The sequence below is a fragment of the Taudactylus pleione genome, unplaced genomic scaffold (genome assembly GCF_031769625.1).
Source record: "Taudactylus pleione unplaced genomic scaffold, aTauple2 ptg000567l, whole genome shotgun sequence".
NCBI lineage: Eukaryota > Metazoa > Chordata > Amphibia > Anura > Myobatrachidae > Taudactylus > Taudactylus pleione.
Genome location: NW_028284969.1, coordinates 4,760,707 through 4,784,428, shown reverse-complemented (window position 1 = coordinate 4,784,428; position 23,722 = coordinate 4,760,707). Strand labels below are relative to the sequence as shown.

At 43.9% G+C, this 23,722-nt stretch overlaps 1 protein-coding gene across 1 annotated transcript in view; it reads left to right on the top strand.

Annotated features, from left to right (window-relative positions):
- The window catches only part of LOC148481752 (prolactin-releasing peptide receptor-like), a 135,133-nt gene extending 111,778 nt beyond the window's left edge, over positions 1 to 23,355 (top strand). Inside the window, exon 3 of the mRNA XM_088453059.1 lies at positions 18,780 to 23,355. Coding sequence (XP_088309185.1) covers positions 18,780 to 19,455 — 676 coding nt within the window. The 3' untranslated portion in view covers positions 19,456 to 23,355. The remainder of the gene's footprint in view (positions 1 to 18,779) is intronic.
- Positions 23,356 to 23,722: the final 367 nt, after the last annotated feature.

Sequence of the window (23,722 nt, the reverse complement as noted above, 5' to 3'; positions counted from 1 at the left end):
ACAGATTATGCCACACAGTATTGGTGCCCCATATAACACATTATTCCAAACAATAGTCGTGCTTCTTACACATTATGCTCCCCCCAGCAACTCACCTCCCCATGTCCCTCATTCAGCCTCTCGACTCCTTCTGTGTGCCATCAGCAGCCAGCAGGTGTGGATTTGGGGCCAGGTCACAAGCTAATTACAGCTGGCACACCGGCAGGCAGCGGCAGACATGGACAGACAGCGCTGGCTCAATTTTAATCTGGCGCTGTCTCTCCATGATTGCCTGCCAGTGCGTCAGCTGTAATCAGCTAGTTGGCCACCACCAAATCAACATCGCTGACACTCGGGCCCCCCTTGGTGGCCCTGACTGGATCTTGTGTGCGTGACTGGGTGCAGGGGGAGCGGCTGGCCACAGATGCAGCTCAGGCACCATAGCAGCTGCACCCCTTGCACCCACGGTAGTTACACCACCGTGGGCATGCATGTTAGCAAACAGTGAGATCCTTTTCAGGATCAATGGAATTGGGTTATAGGCTAGAACAATGTAAAAAATAAAGGCTGCGGGTATAGTTCAGGGTCCAGTCTACAACTCGGACAACACCGAGTATATCAGCCAGTAGTTAATAAGTACCCTTAGCAATAAAAGGTTTTTTTTTGTGTACTCATGACAGTTATAGTGAGTAATGATATTTGTTATATAAATTTATGGACCTGTAACACGTCTTTTACTTCATATATCTTATATTTTTTATGTAAAATGCAGATCCTGGCCGCACCACTCCCAGAAAATGGGTGCGACACGACCCCCATTATCAGGAACTTTGGATGGCCCCGCCCAGTCCCCTCCCCACACGCTGCAGCCTGTTAATCATGCTGTGGCTTAGGTGCTTGTACTTCTTGTGCTTAGATCTGCATATTGATATTAAACCAGTACATTTTGGAAGATAGACACATTATTCTGTTCAATGGAGGCTGCTAAGGAGTCTGAATCTGCAGAAAATAATCCATACTTGATACAAGCAGCGTATACTTATTAATGGTTGTTTGTATTACAGACACTTATTTGTATAACATTGTGATACAAACAACCAGTGACAGATTTTACCTAGAGGCTGTAGCCCTCCCCAGTAAAATCCATCACCTCACTGGCTACACTGTGACTGGCAGTGGTTTCCTTTTGGAAGCTCTGCCTGCCAGTCACATACACAACAGGCAGTCTCAGGGGGAGGTGTCTCCTCCCTCTGGGACTGCCAGTCCCGGCTGCTATTAGCAGAGAGCGGCTTCCAGTAGGAAGCCGCTTCTCTGCCTTTCCGCCAGCCCTACCCGGCTCCTTGGGGCTGTAGACGATGCAGCCCTTTGAAAGGCGGTGATATGCGCATGTGTGGTGCCCTGCCGCTGGTGCGCATGCACCGGTCCCGGTGCCTGTCAGATTGATTGTGCAGTCGCCGGACCCGGCCAGGAGAAGCCGGGTAAGTGGTTTTTGGCGGCGACAGTACCCTCATCTAAGAGGGTAGGAGCCGCTGCTAACAACCATTAACAAGTATTTGCTGCTTTCAAATAGCCGTAAGCCACATTAGATTGTGAGCCACCTGTGTTGATTTACTTTCAGTGGATTATAGCTTCAGGAGTCAGTGTTGTGTATATACCTCCACATTTATATGAAAAAACTTTTCCTGTGGCCACAGGTGGTTTGTATATAATAGGCAATATTACGGAATAGTTGAAGGTCACCATAAGTTAAAGGTATTTGAACAAAGTATTTTGGGTTAAGAAAGCAGCAGTTGCCCTGAGCAATTCATTATGAGTAATTGAAATAAGGTCTCCTAAATGTCTCGTCTCAATATATATAGCTTGACAACCTTATCCAGTTCACCAGCAGTAATTTAGGCCCAACATACTGGAGTACAAGGCCAGTCAAATCTGAAATCTAGACTTTCCTTAGTAGACTGGAAAGGCTCCTGGCCAGAAGTTGTAGCATATATTCACCCTTCTGTTTTAGGGTGTCAAGAGCCCACCCTTAAAAGAGGGTACTGTCATGTACCTGGCCCTCCAGTAAACTTGCAAGGGTCCAGGATTGTGATGTATGCATTCCTGACAGCCACGTTTGGTACGCACATGTGGGTTCACAGCCTACAGCTAAGACCATATCTCCTTGTCCCCGATAAATACCTGCGCCACGCTAGACTCTACAGTATGCCTCCATAGTGATTAGTGCCACACCGGACTGACCCTATCAGATCCGTTATCTTTGTGAGTTTGAATGAGGGACTTCCGAGTCTATGACCCAGAAGTCCCTCTGGTGTCATTCTGACACGAGCACTGCGGGGGATGCTGGGAGGGATTCGATTGGATCCCTCTCACAGCACTCTCTGGTTAGAAGCCCTTAGGCTTCTATAGGGTAACGCCATCAGAAGATGGTGTTTCCCATTGCATCCAAGCCCCGGAATGCATTGCATTCCGGTGTTTGTGAGAAATGCAGTCAAACCGGCATTTTGGGGTTTTGACCGCATTTCTTCCTTTGCTGTATCCCGCCCCTGTTCTTACAGTTGCCAGTGGGGCTCACCGAACATTCACACAGCTATCCCCCTACAGTATCTAACTATCTGGTTCTTGCATGTGGGTCAACAATGTGGGTTAGCGAGCAATTGAAGGCTTTAGATACAATGTAATGTAATCTTGCATTTGCAGTTCATTGTTTGCCTTTTCTGTGGCAATTCCTGTAAAGATACTCTTGTCTATATCACTGACACAATTATTAACACAGTTGTAAAATTTTATTTTAATTGTTCTTTGGTAAATATACTGTACTGCTCACTCACATGTCATAGATTTAGTTATTTCACTTGGAAGCTTCCACCAAATTTTCTACAAAAATATTTTTTAAAGGATGAGTATTAAGTAGAAATGAGCTGTTTGGTTTATTTGGAAACCGAACACCCGAACTAAGGGGATCAGAGTGATTCTGAGTCCCGGCCAGTATTAATTTTGACAAGAATATGAAATTTAGTTTGAGGGGTAAATTTACTAAGATTCGTGTTGATCCGAGATTGCTATCTCGGTTGAAAATAAAAAATTTACTATCATTTAAGTTGGGTGATTTCTTCATCTTTTGTGGCTGAAATCGGATGAGTTAATGCCTCAAATTCAGCCATTTTTGTTTCACTAGAAATGAATTCATCATCGGCTCAAATCAAAGGAAGTACTTTTCATTAATTTCAGCCTAAATCGGGAATTTACCATTATTAATTTTGCTATATTCGGCCGTTTTTACAGCCAAATCGGGGAGTCAATAGAAGTTTAAAATGCACCACCTCTTGAGCTGCGAGTTGCCATCAAACATACACAAATTAGTGTGATTTGTATATGTTTAATAATGAATAGCGTGTTTTTAGGGTTTCATTTTTTTTTTAAAATTACCTGGGGTTCCCCCCCAAAAGACTAACCAGCCCCGGACTGGTCAGCCAGTCTTGGTTCCGAAACTTATGGGGAACAAAACATGTAGGGTTCCACCATAATTTAAGGGCCAGCACCTGGCTGCAGGGCCTGTGCTGGTTTTAAATATAAGGGGGGAAAAAAATGCGTAGGGTTTCCCGTATATTTAAAACCAGCACCGGACCCAAACCAACCGGTGTGTAATGCCACAGCCTGGAGACCCTATTACCAGATCTCCATGGCCAAAGCAGTCTCAGCCCAAGCTGGTCAGGCCAAGCTGGGGATCTCAGGGAAGGTGGGGACCCCAAAAAAAGGTGTCCCCCCTCTCCAGAAACCCCAGGCTTGATCTGAAGCCCGGGGCTCTTCCCCGCACCCCTGGAGTGGTTGGTAAGGGGGTAATTAAGTGTTACATACTATTAAACTATTGTATTTTACAGTGGAACTACAGTTGCCAGCATGCCTGCCCTTTGGCAGTTGTGGAACTACAAGTGCCAGCAGGCGGTCGGCACCCATATCCCCACTGTAAAATAAATAGTTAAAAAAAGACACAACACACACACCGTAGATAGTATAAATTTATTATACACCTACCTCAATCACACATGTACCTGAAAAAAAATGTTATAGTCACCTCCATCCTCACGCTGCTCTCCGTATCATCCAGGAGTCTTGGCAAAATAACAACCCAAAGCCATATGGACAAGTATTGCTATGTGTTTTGTCACACACAGCAATACTTCACGTATGACAGCTGACGGGTCACCAGCCAATCAGAGGCCACTTTGCATGTAGCGGGCGCTCATTGGCTGGGACCCACGTAGAAGCCCAGTTTACCCTCTTCAAATTAGCGCGTGTAACACGTTGTGGTTGAAGCCTTGCAATGTGCTGTTTGTACAATTGGGATGTTCAAAATGAGGTTTGATAGTCAGCAGCAGCCTGTCGGCACATAATAGTCTTGGGTCTCAGATGCTCAAAGCTGTATTTGTCACTGAGCTTGCCTGAGCACTCTCATTTATATTTTGCAGAAGTTTCTCTACTGCAAGCAATTTTTGTGCCTTAGAGCCATAGAGGATATTTTTTACTAATTGCTCTTACGCTGGCCTGGCATCATTATTGGAATATATATATATATATATATATATAATATATATATATAGAGAGAGAGAGAGAGAGAGAGAGAGAGAGAGAGAGAGAGAGAGAGAGAGAGAGAGAGAGTGTATGTGTGTGATATTATTGAAAGAACACTGGAAGCAAACTATTGTAATAGTAATGCTATATTCTTGTAATGCTATATTCTTATTTTTCTGTGCTTCTCAGTGGGAGTTAGGGAAAAACATAAAGCCTATGTTCTAATCCAGCCTGTAAACAATTCTCCTGCCAATTTTCAAGTCAATCGACAACATTTCATTTTTATTTATTTGTATATTTATTAGTATATTTATTAGTATATTAGTGGGGATATATATGTGTATGTATATGTGTGTGTGCTTGTTTGTTTGTTTGTGTGTGTGTATCCACCATCATCAGCACCCCAAAACAATTTTCACAGAGGAGACCTGTTCCTCCTAGTGCATGAAAACAATTGCTAGTGTTGTTTGTCCATAAAAAGCAATACTGTGTATTATGTTAGAGCCAGTACTCGTGCTGTAGCTGCTGCCAGTCATGATACTACAGTACATCAACATCTACTAATGGTGGTCAAAGGGAAACAAGGTTTAAGAACGTGTACCTAAAATCTAAACAATATTTCAAAATTGCTGTCATCCATATATGGAAAATGTATGCTTTCAGTAATGCAGTTTTATTGTTTGATGAACACAGTTGATCACCAGAAAGAAGGAGAGGGGACAAGGAGGAAAGGTAGATTTGGCTGTTATCTATGAAAAGGTGATAGTAGAAGCCAAAAGAACATATTAGTTCAACAAGAGAAGAGCTGTAGAGAGAGAAGAGCAGAGACTTGAAGGACTCCAATAAAGAGAGATAGAGGAGGGAAGTAATAGACCGAAGTAGACACCCCGAAGGAATGACTTTAGAGCTAGGCTCAATAGAGTACAGGATACTGGAGGCCAAGGGGAAAAATGGCTATCAAGGAGAAGAGAGTGATGAACAGTGTTAAAAGCTGCACAGAAGGGAATGAGTGTGACACGGCAGACAATTGAATTAGCAAAAAGTAGGTATTTAATTACTTCAGTAATGGCAGTTTTGGTGGAGTTTAGAGGGCAGAAACCAGACTGCAGGGGCTCGAGAAATGAGTGGGAGGCTATAAAATGGGGCAGTCCATTGAAAATAAACCAATCAAGAAGTTTAGAGGAAACGGGCAGCAGAGTAATTGGGCGGTAGTTGAACACATAGAAAGGGTCAAGAGATGGTTTATTGAGATCAGGGAAACTAAGTTATGTTTGAAGGCAGAGCAAAGACACTGGTAGAGATGTTAAAGGGTGAGCAAGATGCCAGCAAGCACTGGGGAAGTGGGCCTTTAGGGGCTTGGAGGGGACGATATTAAAGGGGAAGGATGAGGGAAAAGAGGAAGATAGAAAAGTGAGATCTGATAGAAACTGAGCATGGCAGGGTGGATGCAGAGATGAATTGGTGGGTGGTGGAAGGTAATGGAAGGGGGATTTAGATCATATATGGTTAATATCAAAGATGGCAAATAATGTCATGGCAACCAATGTAAACAGTAGAAACTGACTGAAGCATTGGCACACCTTAATCTGCCACTATTTCTATAGCAGTCTCTGTTTACAATCTTGGCACTAGTATCTAGAGGGTATCCAGGGTCCCAAGAGGGGCTTTTCAGGTGGTTTCCAACATCAACAATTTTAAAGGTATAAAGTATCCAGAAACTTGAGGGAGCCTGGTGATAGAAAGGCCCTGGTGGCAGGAATTGATAGAATACAGTGAGTAACTTTATGGACTGCTATTTCTAGTCATGGGCTGCTGCTAATACTGCCTTGCTCATTTGCACTATGGTGTTTCTCACAGAGACTACTATAATAGATCAGTGCTCTTACTTGCCATGTACAGCCACTGGGCAGACTGTGTAACACCTCTTATCTGGGAGTATGCAATGAAATTGTGTCCTCAGGGACAGAATTACACAAGGATGAATTACCTGCCTGAATCCCACATACATGAAGCACGCCAGTGATGGAGCTCTTTAATATTGCAATTGGAAATATATATGCCCTATGAATTTTTCTCATGCTCTTATAGGAGCCCCTTTTCCTGGTGAGAGGAGTTTAGCAAATTTGCGTGAAAATATTAATTTTCACATTGCGAATTTGAGCTAAAAATATTTATCACATCCACATTAAAAATACAGATTGTGATAAATATGCCCCCAAGTCTTAGCAGCTTTTATGGAATTGTCAGTTTGTTTGTTCAGAAGTGTTTCATTTGACCAGACAGTCATTTTGCTGCATTCATTTATAAGATGTGATATCAAAGTGGACGAGTTAGAGTAAAGACATGACAAATAATACGTTGAATTAGCTACAGTTGCTGTAAATGAAGGAATGAGAGACGGCCTCTGACAGAGTAAGGTCAATAAGATTTGGTTGGCTCGTTAACCTCTGTCATGTCTCATTCTAGCTCACTCAGGAATTCTGCTCAATCATTTGATGTTCACTCTTGAGGTTGATGTGAAGTGTTTGCATTGAACTGGATAGAATATTCACATGCCAGAGGCAATTAAAACGCAGATCCTCGGCTCAACTTGTCAGATGAATTAGAATCATCAATTGACTAATGCACTGCATGACGTGAGAGATTCTAAGGCCCATTTACGACTGTGCAAAATGGCAGATTTACAGCGTAAATTATGTTTTGTGTTGTCACGCTCTCCTGCTTTTTTTGGATTTTAGGCAAAGTCACATGACTGTGGTTTAAACTGGTAGTGTTGGGCAGAGTGGTGCATGGCAATAAAACAATACTTTACTAGCTCTGCTACTACTGAAACCAAATGGAAAACAACTAGACTTTTGTTTTGTAAAATGGAGGTTATTTAAACAAGTTGGCAGAATTAAAGATGGTGCATTTAGATTTTAGAGGAGGGAACACTGCCTCTGCCGCTGGCCAGGGGAGTATATTGGGCGGAGCAACCAGAGCTCATGCTCCAGGTGACAGCCACTCTGTTAGGCGCTCCACAGGCTCCTGCTTAGCTGTGAGTCTTAATCACAGCTGAGCAGATATAGCAGCTGCACCCAGTGCTCTCCTTTCTGTACTGAGTGCACCCCTTGCTTCACGCTTCATACCTGCATCAATGCGCATGCTGCGCACCCTGCCAGAGGCAGGGTGGTCCGGTTATGCACAGGACCACCCAATTAGCCTGATCGCTAATTAGGCCGCTGTAATTAAATGCACTTAACTGACTGTCCTGGTCCAGGAATGGATTTTACACATACCCGGTAATGTCCGCCCTGCTCTCTCTTATAGGACTGCAGCTCACCTCGGAGCTTGTGGGCTGCAGTCATATCAGAGAGAGCGGGGCGGACATTACCAGGCAGGTGTATAATCCATTCCTGGACCAGGGCAGTCAGTTAAGTGCATTTAATTACAGCAGCCTAATTAGCGATCAGGTTAATGGGTCCCTTCAGCAGGTAGCGGGCACTCAAAGTCCAGGGGACCTTCTCCCCCATGCGACCGGCGCGGCAGAGCAGAGTTCAGATGAACTTTGATGCAGGGTTGCCTACCCTCCCGATTCGGGCGGGAGCCCCCCGATAAACGGGTGCAGCTCCCGCCCCCCCGGAAAGTCAGGCAAGCCTCCCGCCTGCCGCCGATCCCCCGACCCCCCCTCCGGATTACCTGATAAACCCCCGCAGCGGGGGGGCCGCTGACGCGATTCGCGTCATTTTGGCCCCACCCCCTGCTTTGCAATGCCTATTTTTCCTGCATTGTGTAGCGGGGGCGGGGCTACAATGACGCGATCGCGTGGCCCCGCCCCCTGTCACGCCTGCAAACTGACCTCATGTCGTTTGGACCGCCCCCTTTTGCCGGCCACGCGGAAGGAGCAGCCAGATTGTCGGCAAGTATGCTTTGATGGAGCCGCGTAAGCCTGAAGCTCTGAAGGAATGCAGCGGGAGCAGTCCTTAGGATGGAGGAAGCATAGGCGGCGGCTGTTAGGTGGCAGCTGTTAGCCATCAGCTTCCGTTTCTGGGGTTCCCACCACAGACGCCACCTTCATAGGTTGCCGAACCCTGTTAAGAGGGATGTGACTTTACTCCCAGGCAGACTCTGCAGGCCCGGCGCTCATATGTAGCTGACTAATGTTGCCTAATGGAAACGCCGGCCCTGCATAGGAGGCGGGGCTGGCTGTTGTCCATATATAGGGGCTGGCTGTAGTCCTGTCCACTACATAGGGGCTGGCTGGCTGTTGTCCATAGGGACTGGCTGGCTGTTGTCCATATAGGGGCTGGCTGTTGTCCTGTCCATAAGGGTTGGCTGGCTGTTGTCCATAGGGGCTGGGTGCCTGTGTTGCTGCGTTGTCCAGGGGGTGCTCTGTCCATCAGGGGTGCTCTTCACCCCCAGTGTGAAAAAAAAATATATTTTATTTCTGTGTGTGTGCATGTTAGCCGCACTTATTAGCAATGTAGGTGCACATGGGTGCTGTGCTGCCTGTGTCATTTATCAAGGGGCTGCTGCCTCGTTCTCGGGTGCTTCCCCCCTCCAGTGTGAAAAAAATATATTTTTGTTTCTGTGTGTGCTTGTGTGCATTAGCAGCAACTTAGCTGCGCTATAATTGATGGTGACACTGCTGTAAGACCGCAGTGAGTATGGAGGACAGTCACATGACAGGGGAGCAGGATCCACATACCAGTCTTGTAGCTGCTGGCAGCAGTCATCATGACGATGTAAGGCCGTCAACGTCATCTATGAAGGCCGATGTACCAGGGCTTAAGTCAGGCCATGTAAAAAAATCAACTTTTACCCTGTTAAAGAAAAAAAATCTAAAGCTAAGTTAGCTTTAGAGAAACAAAAAATTGGCAATATGCCATTCACTACATGAAGTGGCAAGGAAAGGATAAGGCCTTGGCATTTATTTATGACTGGTGGTTCTAGTGATGATTTAAGCCCTTCTGCTTGTAGGAGAGGTACAAAAAAATTAAATTGTTAAGACGAGTAAGACACCGGAATCAACTGTGTGCTCCGAAAAATCACAAATCCCTGAGGAGAGTCCAAGTGTGTCTGCGGTTGCCATGTGTGATCCTGACCTTTCTAATACTGTACTTGAAGAGGATCTTCCTTCCACCATTTGTGTGCTATCCGCAAATGTGGGAATGAGCAGCACAAGTCAACATGCTGACAGAAATCGAGGACGCTTTTGTGGAATTGAACCAGGAGAATGAGGACGATATTTACTTAGTAGGCGATAACAACAAGGATGATGAGGATGTTGACGATGATGAGGATGTTGCTGCAGAGGATGTTTGTGTAAGAACTGTAAATCAGGCAACAGTTGTTGCCCATGGTGGGAAAAATCCCATTGTTGCCATGCCTGGGCAAAGGACCAAAAAATCCACTTCTCATGTGTTTAATTATTTCCATCCAATCCAGATAACCTCTGCCAAGCCATTTGTAACCATTGCCATGTAACAGTGAGTAGAGGTAAGGACCTTAACCATCTAGGAACCTCCTCCCTGTTACGTCACTTGCAGCACATTCATCAAACTGGAAAGGGTATTTCAAATTCTGAAACTTTTTGGGACAGAAAACCGAACAACAATCAGTCCAGTGTCACTTAGCTGCTCCCTTCTATCTGGATCCAAGCGCCTGCAATCTCTACCACCAACACCTGCATCATCATCAGCATCCTCAATCGTGATCAGAAGTAGTTCTGCATCCAATTTCATAAGCATGACTGACTCCTCTCCTATCCGTGATTCCTCAGAAGGATCCTTGAGTGCTACGCCTGTTGCTGCTGCTGGGGGTGGATCTTCATCCCAGAAAGGTACCAAGAAGACTACTAGTAGTAGTAATTTAAAAAAACTATTGACTATTAAACAGTCCTTTGATAGAGGAAGTAAGTATAACAGCTGTCACCCAGTTTCACAGTGGATCACTGACGCCATGATGGCTGTGCTAGTATTAGATGGTGAAATAATAGAAAATGAGGATGATAGTGTGGAGGAAGTGCAAAAGGAGGATAAGGGGGACATTTGTGTCCTATCTGACGCTAATGAGGATGTTGATGATGAGGATGTTGTTTGCGTAAATCAGCCACCAGTGGCAGCAGTTCTTGCTCATGATAAAAAAAAGCCAGAAAAGCAACGTCTTGGGTGTGGAATTATTTTAATCTAAATTCTGACAACAGTTGTGAAGGCATTTGTTCCATTGGTAAAGCCAAAGTTAGAAGAGGAAGGGACGTTAACAATCTAGGCACCTCCTCCCTGTTATGTCATTTGCAGCGAGTTCATGCAATTTGTTTAACAAAATTATAATAATTTGTAAATTAATAACAAGCAGTCCAGTATTAGTTACCAGCAGTTTGGACCAGCACATGCACTCTCCACCACCACTACACCCTCATCATCATCCTCCTCCTTAATAATTGAAGGTAGTCCTTCCAAAAAATGTTTTGTGGGAGCCCAAACAAACCAAGGAGTTCAGCCACGAAAGTCTCAGTCCTGGTCGCTAAAGTACTTGGTTTGTTAAACTGTGCATGTCTTTTTTAATATCCCACATAAGGGTGGGTGGGAGGGACAATTCCATCTTACACCTCTTTTCTTTACATTTTGCACAATTTGGGGCATTGCCAACTGACATTATTATAGTCTTCCATCCTGTCTGCCACTGCTGTGTGGCAATGTTTCATAGATGTCCTATATTTTTTTAAACTGCCGTGCATTTGTGCCGCTGCTCTGTTGCTTACTTTAGCCAGCCAGCTCGCTGTAGCCTTTGGCCTGTATTGGTGAAAAATAGTGAAATCAATATTGTGAGCTGTGAGGTGGTTGAAATAGCGTGGAAATGCCTGAAAATCATCGTTATTAAGGTTAATAATACTGCAGGAACAAAAACAGGCCCAAATTATGTGGTTTGAGCTGTTTATATAATTTTTTGTAAAAAATACAGATCCAAAACCAAAAAAAAAACCACCAAGGAACAAAAATCCAAAACCAGATCCAGATCCAAAACCAGGGGAGATACAGATCCAAAACCAAAACACAGGGGTCGGTGCACAACTCTACACCACACTAAGAAAGAAAAAAAATAATTGACTCACCCTCCACAGTCCACACACACAGCCTCCTCCTCACTCCAGTCCAGTCCTCCTCAGCAACTCAGCCCACTAACTTGCAGGGAGAGAGTGCAGGGAGGCCAGCCCAGGCACTTATTTCAGCACAGCAGACAGCAGGTACCTGGTGGCGGTGGCGACAGTTCACCCTGTCCTCCCCAGCAGTGGCGGCTCCTGAGCTGGGGCTGCAGCTCAGTCCAAAATTCAAATAGGGGAACCACACCAACTGCCATTTCAAATAATGCCAAACAAAAATGGCTGGGACACTGGCAGTTGGTGTGGCTCCCCTAATTGAATTTTGGACTGTGCTGCAGCCCCACCCCTGGAACCGCCACTGCTCCTCAGACCTTGTTCCAGGCACCAAGCCTCAGCCATCCACACTAGTCGGAGGCAGAGCTGCACAGTGACAATCTTCAGGACTCAGGTTCTATCCGCAGGCACCACTCAGCTGCCAGTGTCACAGCAGGCAGGCAAACATGGCCACGATACTCATCGTCACCCGCAGTCACTCAGTCAGCTGAGGACTGCTGCTAGATCCTAGTTGGAGAAAGAACCTCTCTGACGTTGCAACCACGTGACCGCTTTGGCAGCGCCAGACTGCTCCAATGTTACCATCCACATGGGCAAAGAGGGGGAATATATTTTTGTTGCGAGCGTAGCGAGCCACCGTGCCCAAATCGTGGTGAGCGCAGTGAGCCCTCAAAGGGCCACTTTTGGCCCCCCATTCGAGATCCTTGCTCCTCCACTTTTGGTCGCGGGTCACGTGGGTGTGACATCAGAGGTCCTTTGCAGCACCCAATTCTAGACCTAACCATCAGCTGAGCTCTGCTCTCAGGTGGGAGGTGCGGCTTCTAGAGGGGGTGGGTTGGCATGGGGCTGCACAGCGTGACCTCTGATATCACTTCACATTGCGCAAAGCCGGGGCCGGGATACCCGGGCAGCATCTGAGCGAGTGCTGCAGGTGATCAGTGCTGCCCCTTATTAAAAAAAAAGCTAAACCGCACATGCGCTCACTAATCCCGAAATCCTGGGATTGGAAGATCCAATCCCGGAATTCAAATGATGCCAATTTTAAGCCAAAATTCTGGGATCCCGCCGATCCCAGGATTGGCCTCCCTAGTTTACGTATATAATTCTGAATCAGGCCCTTGGTCACTAAAAGTTCCAGACAATAGCACCACAACATTCAACCCTCTTTCAAAATGATATGGTCTCCTCTTGCAGCAATGTTACCCATAGTTCTAAGCAATGTGGGCAGTTCAGCGTTTTATACTGTACATGGCCTTTGTTAGGCCAGTATATAATGTCCTTATTTAACACAGGAGCTCTTTCAGTATGATTGGTGTCACTCATTATCATGCAATGGATCAATCAACTGGCTAACAATTCCCCACAAACTATTTATGTGTTGCAGTCAACCAAAACCAGAAAAATTCTAGAGCAGCCTTTCTGCTCTGCCGTCCTCTTGCTATATTTCTCACCCTCATTGTTATTTTTTTCCCAATATATAAATATATATACAGTAAGTATTCTTCATTCAAAATCTGTTTTCAAAATATAATATAGCTTGCTTATTACATTCCTCACATCTATTTTAGACAACAAGGAAAATATATTTGATTTAAGTTTCCTGTAAATTGGTGCGACTCTCCAAAAAGCACGTCTGTGTTCTTCCAACCTAAAACATTGCCGCCCACATTGCCGGCACCCGCAGTGGGAGGACAGCGCACAGGATGATGATTGAGGCCAGCAGCCTCACTTGTGGAGTGTCATTGTGAAGTGACACACTCTATGTGCTTTCTTTACAATTAATTTTGTTTGTCCTCTAAGATAATTGTATTGCTGCTGGACTGACAATAAAGCCAACTGCTATTTACCTATAACAACTTCTCCTTGTACTGTGGTTCCTGTTTTATTGAATTAGACTTAATTTACACAATAAGAGAAACTCTATTCTGTGAATTGACATCGCTGCTATGTCATTGCCATGTCGAACACACATGTAGTTTAGTATTGTCATCAGCTTTTGTATAGAGCAAATTAACTTATTGTTTACACAGCAACAATTGCTATAAATAAAAATGGTCCTATTCAACAAGTGTGTCCCAAAAACAACTGTGATATCTAATAAATAAAGATTTATTATAAGGCAGTGGTTCCCAAACTCTTTTGAATCACAGCACCCTGCAGTATCAGTAATTTTATCCTGGAATCCCTTGGCCAAAAGTATCTTATTGGTACATGTCACCTGGTTGTATTTCACACTGAAGTGATCGCAGTGCTTGCAGTAGGGTATAGCCTATTTCAAGCGCTGCGTTCACTTCCGATGGTACCCGATGTACCGATGGTTGCATACACTTCCTGGAGATGACATGCGCTAGTGGGCGTCTTAAGACAGGCTGGAGGGCTTCTGCATACACAGGGTGATTGCATGCCAAGACATAATATAATTGGACGAACAAAAGCACAGCACTTTTTTTGTGCACTCAGAATTAAGATATTAAGTATCTGCTCAGTGGAACTAACAACTGGCTACTGTATCAATATTGCTTTCTTCCTTTGAACCAATTGAAAACAAACCGTTACAGCTGACATGGAACATTTGACCATATTGTAGGCCGCAACCTACGATTATTAGCTGCAATATCGAATTATGTGCACAATTATGGGTGTTTCTAATTGTATATATACTAAAGCAGGTCTAATCTTGAAGAAAGCAAATTGTTGAATGTACTTAACTTCTTTTTTAGAAGATACAATTTTCTGATATATGTGTTTCACTTTTTCCATATTTTATTTTTGTCTATTGATATAATTTTTATTTATTATCATTTCATATACTGGAATAATTTTATATGTTAATGTTGTGTAATAAATTACATAACTGATTTAGTGCCTGATAGTGATTTGTGTTTAGTATATGTAATAGCTGGAGGGTCCAGTTTCCTCCTCAAGTGATGGCTGCTATCAGTAATTAGGACAAATTGTTGTTCTTACTTTTATTAAATCCGTGCTTATCACCAGACAGCAGACTGAAGTCCAGCACCTATCTTTGTGTGTGTTCTTTTTTGTTTATATATAGACAGTGCCCGGTCCCTCAGTCCTTCTTACCCTATAGACTGGCTGCTGGATAGTCTTCATCAGTCTGGAAACTGGGTCTGCAGCAGCTCCTCCTCCTCTCTCTCATGCTGCTGCTGGCAGTAGCCCCACCCCCTACTTACACTCCACCTCTCTCTTCTCCAGCTCACACTGCAGCTGTGATTAAAGTAAGGAGATCCTCCTGTGTTCCACCCACACTTAAGTTGGCTCTGTGGCTGCAGGCTAGAAGGCAGGTAGAGAATGCTGCCTTACTGCTCTGATTGCGTTAATTACCATCATCTTTCTCTGCCAGCCTCTGAGCCGGCTGCCCTATGCATGGAGCGAGCGGCCGCACAACCCATGTAGATGGAGTCTGCCTCTGCTCAAAGGCCCTTAGAATCGTGGGATCCTGGGAAGCTGCCCAATGTGCCCATGCATTAAGATGGCCTAGACCTTACCGAGAATTACTTACACTGTATAATGTAGTTTTTAAGAAGTATTAGTTGCAAATTTTATGACCACTATTCAGGCATATATTTAATTAATGAATTATTTATTATTCTGATAAACTATGAGTCCCCAAATGCAGAGGTATATTTATAATTATATTATTTATTTAGTATATTCTGGTGAGAGTAAAAGCTCCATATTGTATTATGTAATGGGTAGAGAAAATAGCATACTGCTGTTTTAAATATTTTTTATAAACTACAGTATGTAATCATTGTTTATTATTTTAGTGATTAAACAAGGTAATCACAAAAACAATAAAATGATTATGACTTGTAGGAAGTGAGCGCATGCTACACTGCTGTGTTTTGAATACATATCTTTTTGTTGTACATTTGGGAGTGCAGCCCATTCTAGCACAAGCACATACTCGAAGAACATTGGGCCTGATTCAGAAGTGGACCCATATATTGCTGCCACTGCGTCGCGGCGGACATTGTACATATGAGTACCCCATAGGTCACTCGGAATGTCCACTGCAAGTAAGGTGCCGAAGCCAGTGACTCAGCATCGGCAGACACAGTCACTGGCTTCAGCACTTCCCTAAAACGGCCACAGCCTGTCAATCAGGCTGCAGCTTCCCACACAATGCGACTGGAGCCGCAGCAGATGTGCACTGCAGCTCCGGTGCAGACGCAGTTATCTAAACATCGGTCAATAGTGACCAATGCACCTATTGCGTCTGCATGTGAATCAGGCCCACTGGTCAGAAATGCCTTTTTTCTTTTGTCTTATCAAATATTATAAAATATACTTTAATCACTGTATCAAATATTTGATAATTCCCAGCCTGTGCTTAGGGGTATATTTACTAAAGTGAGAGTTTTTAGAAATGCAGATGTTGCCCATAGCAACCAATCAGATTCTACTTAACATTTATCTAGCATCTTCTAGAAGATAATAGCTAGAATGTGATTGGTTGCTAAAGGGAACATCTCCACTTTTAAATTCCCGCACTTTAGTAAATATACCTAAGTCTTATAGTTCCCCAAGAGCTGCAGAGCAATATACTGCCTATATCTGATGTAGGTAAGTTAAAAGAAGCCATCGATTGGTATTTAGAAACACTGTCAGAGATAAACTGAATGATGACTATCTGGAAAGCGCTGTGTAATATGTGCGTGCTATTTTTTATTACCTGCTGATAAAAAATAAACTGTTCCAGGAACAAGTCTTTTCACTCTACCTACACTTCCTGTATATCAGGTAATTGGTAAGTAATGTACAACTGCAAATCATTGCTTGTGGCATGTATTATTCACAGCACTATACTGTATATAATAGGTTTAATTCCACTGTGTGGTCTGTGTAACAGATAGTTGTCTAGAAACACCTAGAAGGTATATTTACTAGAGTGAGGGTTTTTAGAAATGGAGATGTTGTCCATAGCAACCAATCAGATTCTATTTAACATTTAACCAACACCTTCTAGAAGATAATAGCTAGACTCTGATTGGTTACAATGGGCAATATCTCCACTTGTAAAAACTCTCACTTTAGTAAATATACGCTAGGCTTGTTTTCTGTGGTTTGGCCGTCAAGATAATAAGTAGAAGAACATTCTCCCTAAAATTATATGCAGCGTTTCTTAGATGGGCTTATTTTCACTTTGTTTTATATGAATTATTGTTATAAGCTATTTAAAAGCATAACAATATTATACAGTAACTACATTACAGTAATATACTGTACTTCAATACATATGCTAAATAAATAAAATACTCTATCCTGCACTAAATTAATAAGGTCGATGGTGAATGTGATTTAAACAACAATATAGTGCCTCAATGACTCTAAAGAAGGTTAGTAGCCAGGGCTTCTGTTAGCTCTGTAGGAACACATTGGAGCCCTTTAAGTAGACTAATGAAGACAATGGAAGTCATTCCCTTCAAGCTGAAATATTACAGAGCTGTAGTGATGGCCAACGAATGCTGTACCATCAATGGTCGAAGGTTTTAAACCATCGGCAGAAAACCATTGATTGTTTAGCCATCGATGTGGAGTGCTGCGCTGCATGTGCGGACCTCTGCTCTTGGTCCGACTCCACTAATATTGATGGTGCGGCATCAGTACAGCACCATCGATGGTAAACTTATGGTGATACAGTCCAGATTTTGTAGGACATTAAATGTAGGCAGGTATGTTGTAGTAAAGTAAATTAAGTATTTTAACTTTTGTGGCTATTCCACCTCAATACCACACAAAGAGTGTCTGTCACATTATTCCATGTTAATCATATTTCAAGCATATTTGTTTTTCAGAATCATTTACTCCCTGCGAGTATACTCTGCATATCACTATTTTGCCACAACATAACATTGTCCCTTAGATGATATTCTCCTTATCATTTTGTTGTGCCACACTGTAATCTGTCACATTGGAGTGTGTAATACATATTACTTGGTTGTATCAGATTGGTTTGTGCGCCCTCATAGTGTGTTCAGCATATGACTTGGTTTTATAATTTTACTGTGCTGTCTTCCACATAGAAGTTATCCTGCTGGCTGGTCATGCCCATAGGCACACGCAGGGGGGGTTCCATCTGCCTGGAAACCCCCCTCCCCAGCCCACACCATGACCACAATAGAAATAGTAATGTAATAGAATTTTACTAGTGCTGCATGTTCTCCACAGTATCACAAATGAAATAATTAGCACCAACTGTGGATCTTTTAACATGTATCAGTCAGTAATAAATAACCTGTGCACCAACTAGGAGATCTGGAAAATATTCACTGTTAGGGATGTGCTGCTATAGAGCCCAATATGTACATATATGTCCAGGGCAGTGCTAGGTTCTTCTGCTGCTCCTCCAGACTCCCGGACTTGCTCTAATAATCTGGAATGGTGCCCACATCTAAAATAAAAACATTCAGCTCAGACAGGATGGCCCTACTGCCGCGTTTAATGGCTTACTGTGATTGCTGGTCCTGTATATGCTGGAATTATGACACAATATACTTTGTATGACGCATATTACAGCTGGTTAAGTGCTAATTATACCCTCTTCATGGACTGGCCACACTCACTCTAAACTCCAGTATTTGGATACCCCCCTCTAGAAATCCTGCGTTTGCCACTGATGCCAGATAATTAACCATACCAACGGGGCCCCATGTGATCCGGTCCCTTATATAATGTACTGTAGTTAATGTCTGGATCTTTCCAGTCTGCCCACCCTTGTGTGTGTGTATATAGTCAGGCAGGTGTGTCTGGATAGCTTTATTCTCTAGGAATATGAAGCTCTAATCCACACTGCAAAATCCTCCCCACTCAGGGAGTCATTAGTACAACACATTAATTAGACATAACACAAGTCCTTTGCCAAATCTGCTAACAACATTGGCATTCTGCAAATGTACAGTGGGTGAAAATGGCACAAGGCTGAGACATAATGGCACGGCCTTCTCTTTCAGCAGCTAAATTACTGTAAGAAGTAATTAATGTGTCAGGAAACATTTCAAAGCCAATTTAATTGCAATGTAAGTGCAGCTAGATGAAGCCTAATTATGTGTCCTATTTTCTGTTCTCTCCCTAGGTACCATGCAACAGTGCACCCTTTGAAGAAAAGAATATCTGTTACCACGTGTATCTACATCCTGGTGGGCATCTGGCTCTTGTCCTTTGCTTTGGTTGGTCCAGCCATTGCTCATACTTACCATATAGAGTTCCAACAGCAAGGGTTTGCCATCTGTGAAGAGTTTTGGTTTGATAAAACAGAAAGGCTAGCCTATGCCTACTGCACCCTGATCATTACCTACATCCTCCCCTTGTCTGCGGTATCGCTCTCCTATTTTTGCATCACTGTTAAGCTGAAGAACAGGGTGGTCCCAGGCCACCCCACTGAGAGCCAGGCAGAGTTCGACAGATTGCGGAAAAGGAAGATATTCAGACTCATTGTGTTGGTGGTGACGGCCTTTGGGATCTGTTGGCTTCCTATTCACGTCTTCAACATCATACGGGACATTGACATCAACCTTATCAACAAGCACTATTTCCTCCTCATTCAGCTTCTCTGTCACTGGTTTGCAATGAGTTCCTCCTGCTGCAACCCATTCCTCTACGCTTGGCTTCACGACCGATTTCGCAGCGAGCTAAAGAAAATGTTTACCTTTAAACGTAAAATCATTCCCACTAACAACTGCGTGGCAGTGAGCAGGGCCGGACTGGCCATCTGGTACTTCTGGCAAATGCCAGATGGGCCAATGGTCTGATGGGCTGTTCCTAGGGGTGGTATGGCCATAGGAATCATCTTGGAGGCTTAAATGTGTTATATATATTATATATATTTTTTTATTTTAAAAAAGGATCCTGTCACTAACCTGTTGCCTGGTGTACTTCACAAGGACCAGCCAACTTGTAAAAGCGTGCAGCTTGCCCCACCCCACCACATCCCCTTCCTGCTCCTCACTACCATTCAACCCCACAACCTGTGACCGTGATGTGTGCCAGGATCCAAATACCTTTGTCCTGCAACCCCCCACCAACCGCACCCCCTGTGAAGTGTGCACTTCGATTAGCATCTGAGTCCCCCCAGTGCACACTCATTGCACCACCCCTTGCACTCTGCATTGTGTTAGTCTGCATCTCATTCACACCACCAATTGAGCACCATGTTGAGGTAACCTCTAACATCCTGCTCTTCCTGACATCACGTGCTGATACATTGCAAGTGAGGATCCACAAGTCAGCACATCTTCAACAGACCTTCCCTCCAAGACCCTTGAAATAAGGTGTGAAGACTTGCCTCCCACACCATGCATGTACACAAGGGGTTAATGTATACAGGGCCTGATTCAGACTCGGACGCTATTTGCGGACGCTCGCTCTCAAAAAGGGGCCGTCTATGCAAAACATGCGCTCGCTCTTTGCGGTGTAAGGACGCCTCTATGTCTTAGTGGGCAAGGGCTTACTGCGCTTGCAAGTGTTTAAAGATGCCCCCTTGCCACTTGCAACAAACATCATCTCTGGGAAATGTAGGATTAATTGGGACCATCGGGAGCCATCGGAGCTGCTCGCAGCACTTAAGGTAGACCTAGCCTCCCGCAAGCAGCGCGAGCAGTTCATGGAAAAATCATCCAAGTCACATGTTAAATGACGCTACTTTGCTAATTATGCACACCCATTAAGCTCCGTTCTGACGGTCTGGCACGCCTGCGTTCACACATCCACTCCCCTGTTCACAAGCACCTTCACCTGTTACCACCCACAAACGGCACTATCTGTCACTCAAAGTAGAGGCCAGGCTGCGTACTACGAGCGGATGATTTCACATCGCAGACGCTTGTTTGCGTATGTGCACTGGAACTTATACGCATGCACAGTTGTGTGACCTTTGCTCAGAGCGAGCGAGCGCAGCATAGCGACCGGGTCTGAATCAGGCCCTCAGTACGCACATGTACTTTTACATTTACCGTAGTTTTTACTAGTTCACAAAGTATTGTTAATGACAAAATCAGGTGAAAAAGACATGCAAGTACACATTGGGCGGGATGCACTAAGGTCAAAAATGCAGTAAAACTCTGAAAATGCAGTTTTCAGGGGTTTTACCGCATTTCTCATATGTACCAAACTCCAAAATGTGATACATTCTGGAGTTTGGACCCGGTGGGTAATGTCACCTTTAGATAGCGTTACCCAATAGAAGCCTATGGGTTTCATTTCGTGATGCCCCCTAAGAGGGATCCAATCAGATCCCTCCCAGCTTCCCCCATGGCGTGTGCGTCATTCTCTGCATGCGCAGAATGACACCAGAGGAGCTTCTGGGTCATAAACCCGGAAGTCTCTCTATCGCAAAGGACCGCTCTTACCGGGAGAGCTGTTCTCTGCGATTTTCTAGGTACATACCAGCGATATTATTGCTGCTATATACCCGATAATTGGCTATATGTATGGATGCGATGCTTAGTATATCCAGTCCATGGTCTGAAAGCAAACAACTGAGACCTTTAAGGCCATCAAGCACTGCGTGCATGAATATTTCCTCATCCGGCCGTAACTAAGCTTTTAATAAAGCAAATTATATACTGTATATATAAACTCGAGTTTATATATAATAAACTATATATAATGTTATTAATGTATAGTATTTTGGACACTACCTTTTGTGGACACAGTTGAAAGGTTTTATTTTATCCCTTTACTCTTCTTGTCTCTCTCCAGTCTCTCTCTAGTGCTTCATTCTCTATCTCCCCATTCCTCTTCTCTCTGTCCCATCTCCCCCTATTCCTCCTCTCTCTCTCTCTCTCTCTCTCTCTCTCTCTCTCTCTCTCGCTCTCTCTCTCGCTGATTACTGACCTCCCGGGACAGCTCTTCCTGACTTCTGGGTTTATGAGCATTAATTTGCATGGATGGCGGCACTCAGCCAGCTCATGTGCAGGCTGTGGGGTGACTGAGGGGGATATCTCAGTATGGTGACCTATAGGGCAGAAGCTATGGAACTTGCTGCATATGGGCATATGGGCACATTGCAGCCCCATAGAAATCGTATGGGGTTTACTGTGCCGCGGTCCACAGCGTACACCTTTTAATACATGTGGGGAACCATATGTATAGCAGTAAACCTCAGAAAATGTCAGTCAGTATTTTTTAGATTGATACATCCCACCTAGAATAAGAATACTACTACAAATAGATGGAATGCAATGGGGGTAGCAGGTGTTGTCATGGTCTGTATGTGGTGATACAAACTAGAGGGATTTAAGCGTATATACTGTATCACTATAGTATTGTTATGTAGCAAATGTCTAAAGGTGCCCCAATATTAGAGGTATGAGGCAGAGAATTGTCCCATTGAAATGACTTGCTTGGCAGTAGGTTATTGCTAATTCAGATTCTATAGCCAATGGTGCTCAGCAGGTAGCGCAGGCTTGGGTGCCAGATCCACCGATATTGAGTGGATTTGTAGGCTAGACTGAGGACCTGATTCAGGGATGGGCGCAACGCTGAGTGCGCAGTTGAGCGATTATCATTGATCTGCACATGTGTATGAGCCGCACTGCGCATGCATCAAGTTTCTTCACAGATGGCGGTCACAGCAAGGATTTAACCGCAGTGTTATTAACAGTCAGGGAGTGTTTGTGGGTGGGAGTGGCGACTAAAATGCAGTCATCTCGTGCCTGTTTTGAAGGGGCGGCAGAGCACGATGGCAATCCCATATGCAGTTGCAAACGCTCTGGTGTCTCAGTTCCGATGGCCATTCTAAGTAACCATAGGGTTACTCAAAGCTTCGATAATCAACTGATCTGCGTCTGATGCTGCGTCTTTGTACAAATCGCTTGGATTTGTGAAGCCGCCAGTCGGTGTCTCAATACAAGTTCCCGGCAGCTGCGACATTTGCATATGTTTGCACAGTCACTGAATACAAATTTGCAGCAGCAGTGGCATTGGCGTCCATCTCTGAATCAGGCCCTTAGTCTCATTGCGATGTGGATCGCAGTGTTGTGCGTCAACAGTGCAGCAAATGGAGTTTGTGTGACGGGAGGCGTCACAATACTGCAATGGTTGTAAGTCTTATCTGGATGCTTCGGTGGCAGCCTCCGCACTAATCATTCTTCATTGTGGTGCTGCAAGTGATCGGTCGCTCAGATGGAATATGGAACCCTGGCAGGTGTTACATCTTGCAGCAGTGATAAGTCCACCGGAATCGCTGTCCTCCATAGCTCCAAATAGTCTATCTGAGCGGCAGCTGGAGGGAGCATGCAAGTGTATGGTGTCCAGTGTGCTTGCACTAGATGGAAACTGTACACAAATATATACTAGATACTGTATATACTTATTTTATTGTATCCCATTTTGTTGTAGGCTTATGTATGGGGAAAAGGTACCATTCACTGTATAATACGAATCTAAACAAAATTTGGTACTACAAGTAAAGGAAATAAAATCCTTCCGTGCACATAAGGGATGGGTACAAGTGGTGGTGTCTCTGTAGTGCAGGGTTGCTTTAGGTGTTAATGTTGCTGCTGTATTTCTACACTCACCACATGTCTTTGTTATACCGAGTCTGTTTTATTGCTGTATGCTGTTTCTAGAAATGTCCATTTAAATTGTACTGTATTGTACTTATGATATGTTATTATGGATATTCCTTGTACATTGCTGCGGACACTTTGTCGCACCATAAAAATAAAAGATAATAATAATATTATTGTAGTGTGGTGATGATATTGCAATATGGTGGGGATGGTAGAGTTACTGTATGTGTGACAGTTGAGTGTTATTGCTGCAATGTCGGTTTGGTATAAATGATTGGTGTGGGCACAACGCCAAGCATGATACCTACAGTGCCTTGCAAATGTTATTCACCCCCTTGGCTTTTTACCTTTTTTGTTACATTACAACCTGTAATTTTTTTTTTTTATCTGAATTTTATGTGATGGTTCTGCACAAAATTGTCTAATTTGGTGAAGTGAAATGAGAAAAATATATATAAAAAGAATCTTTATAAATAAAATTCTGAAAATTGGCATGTGCATATGT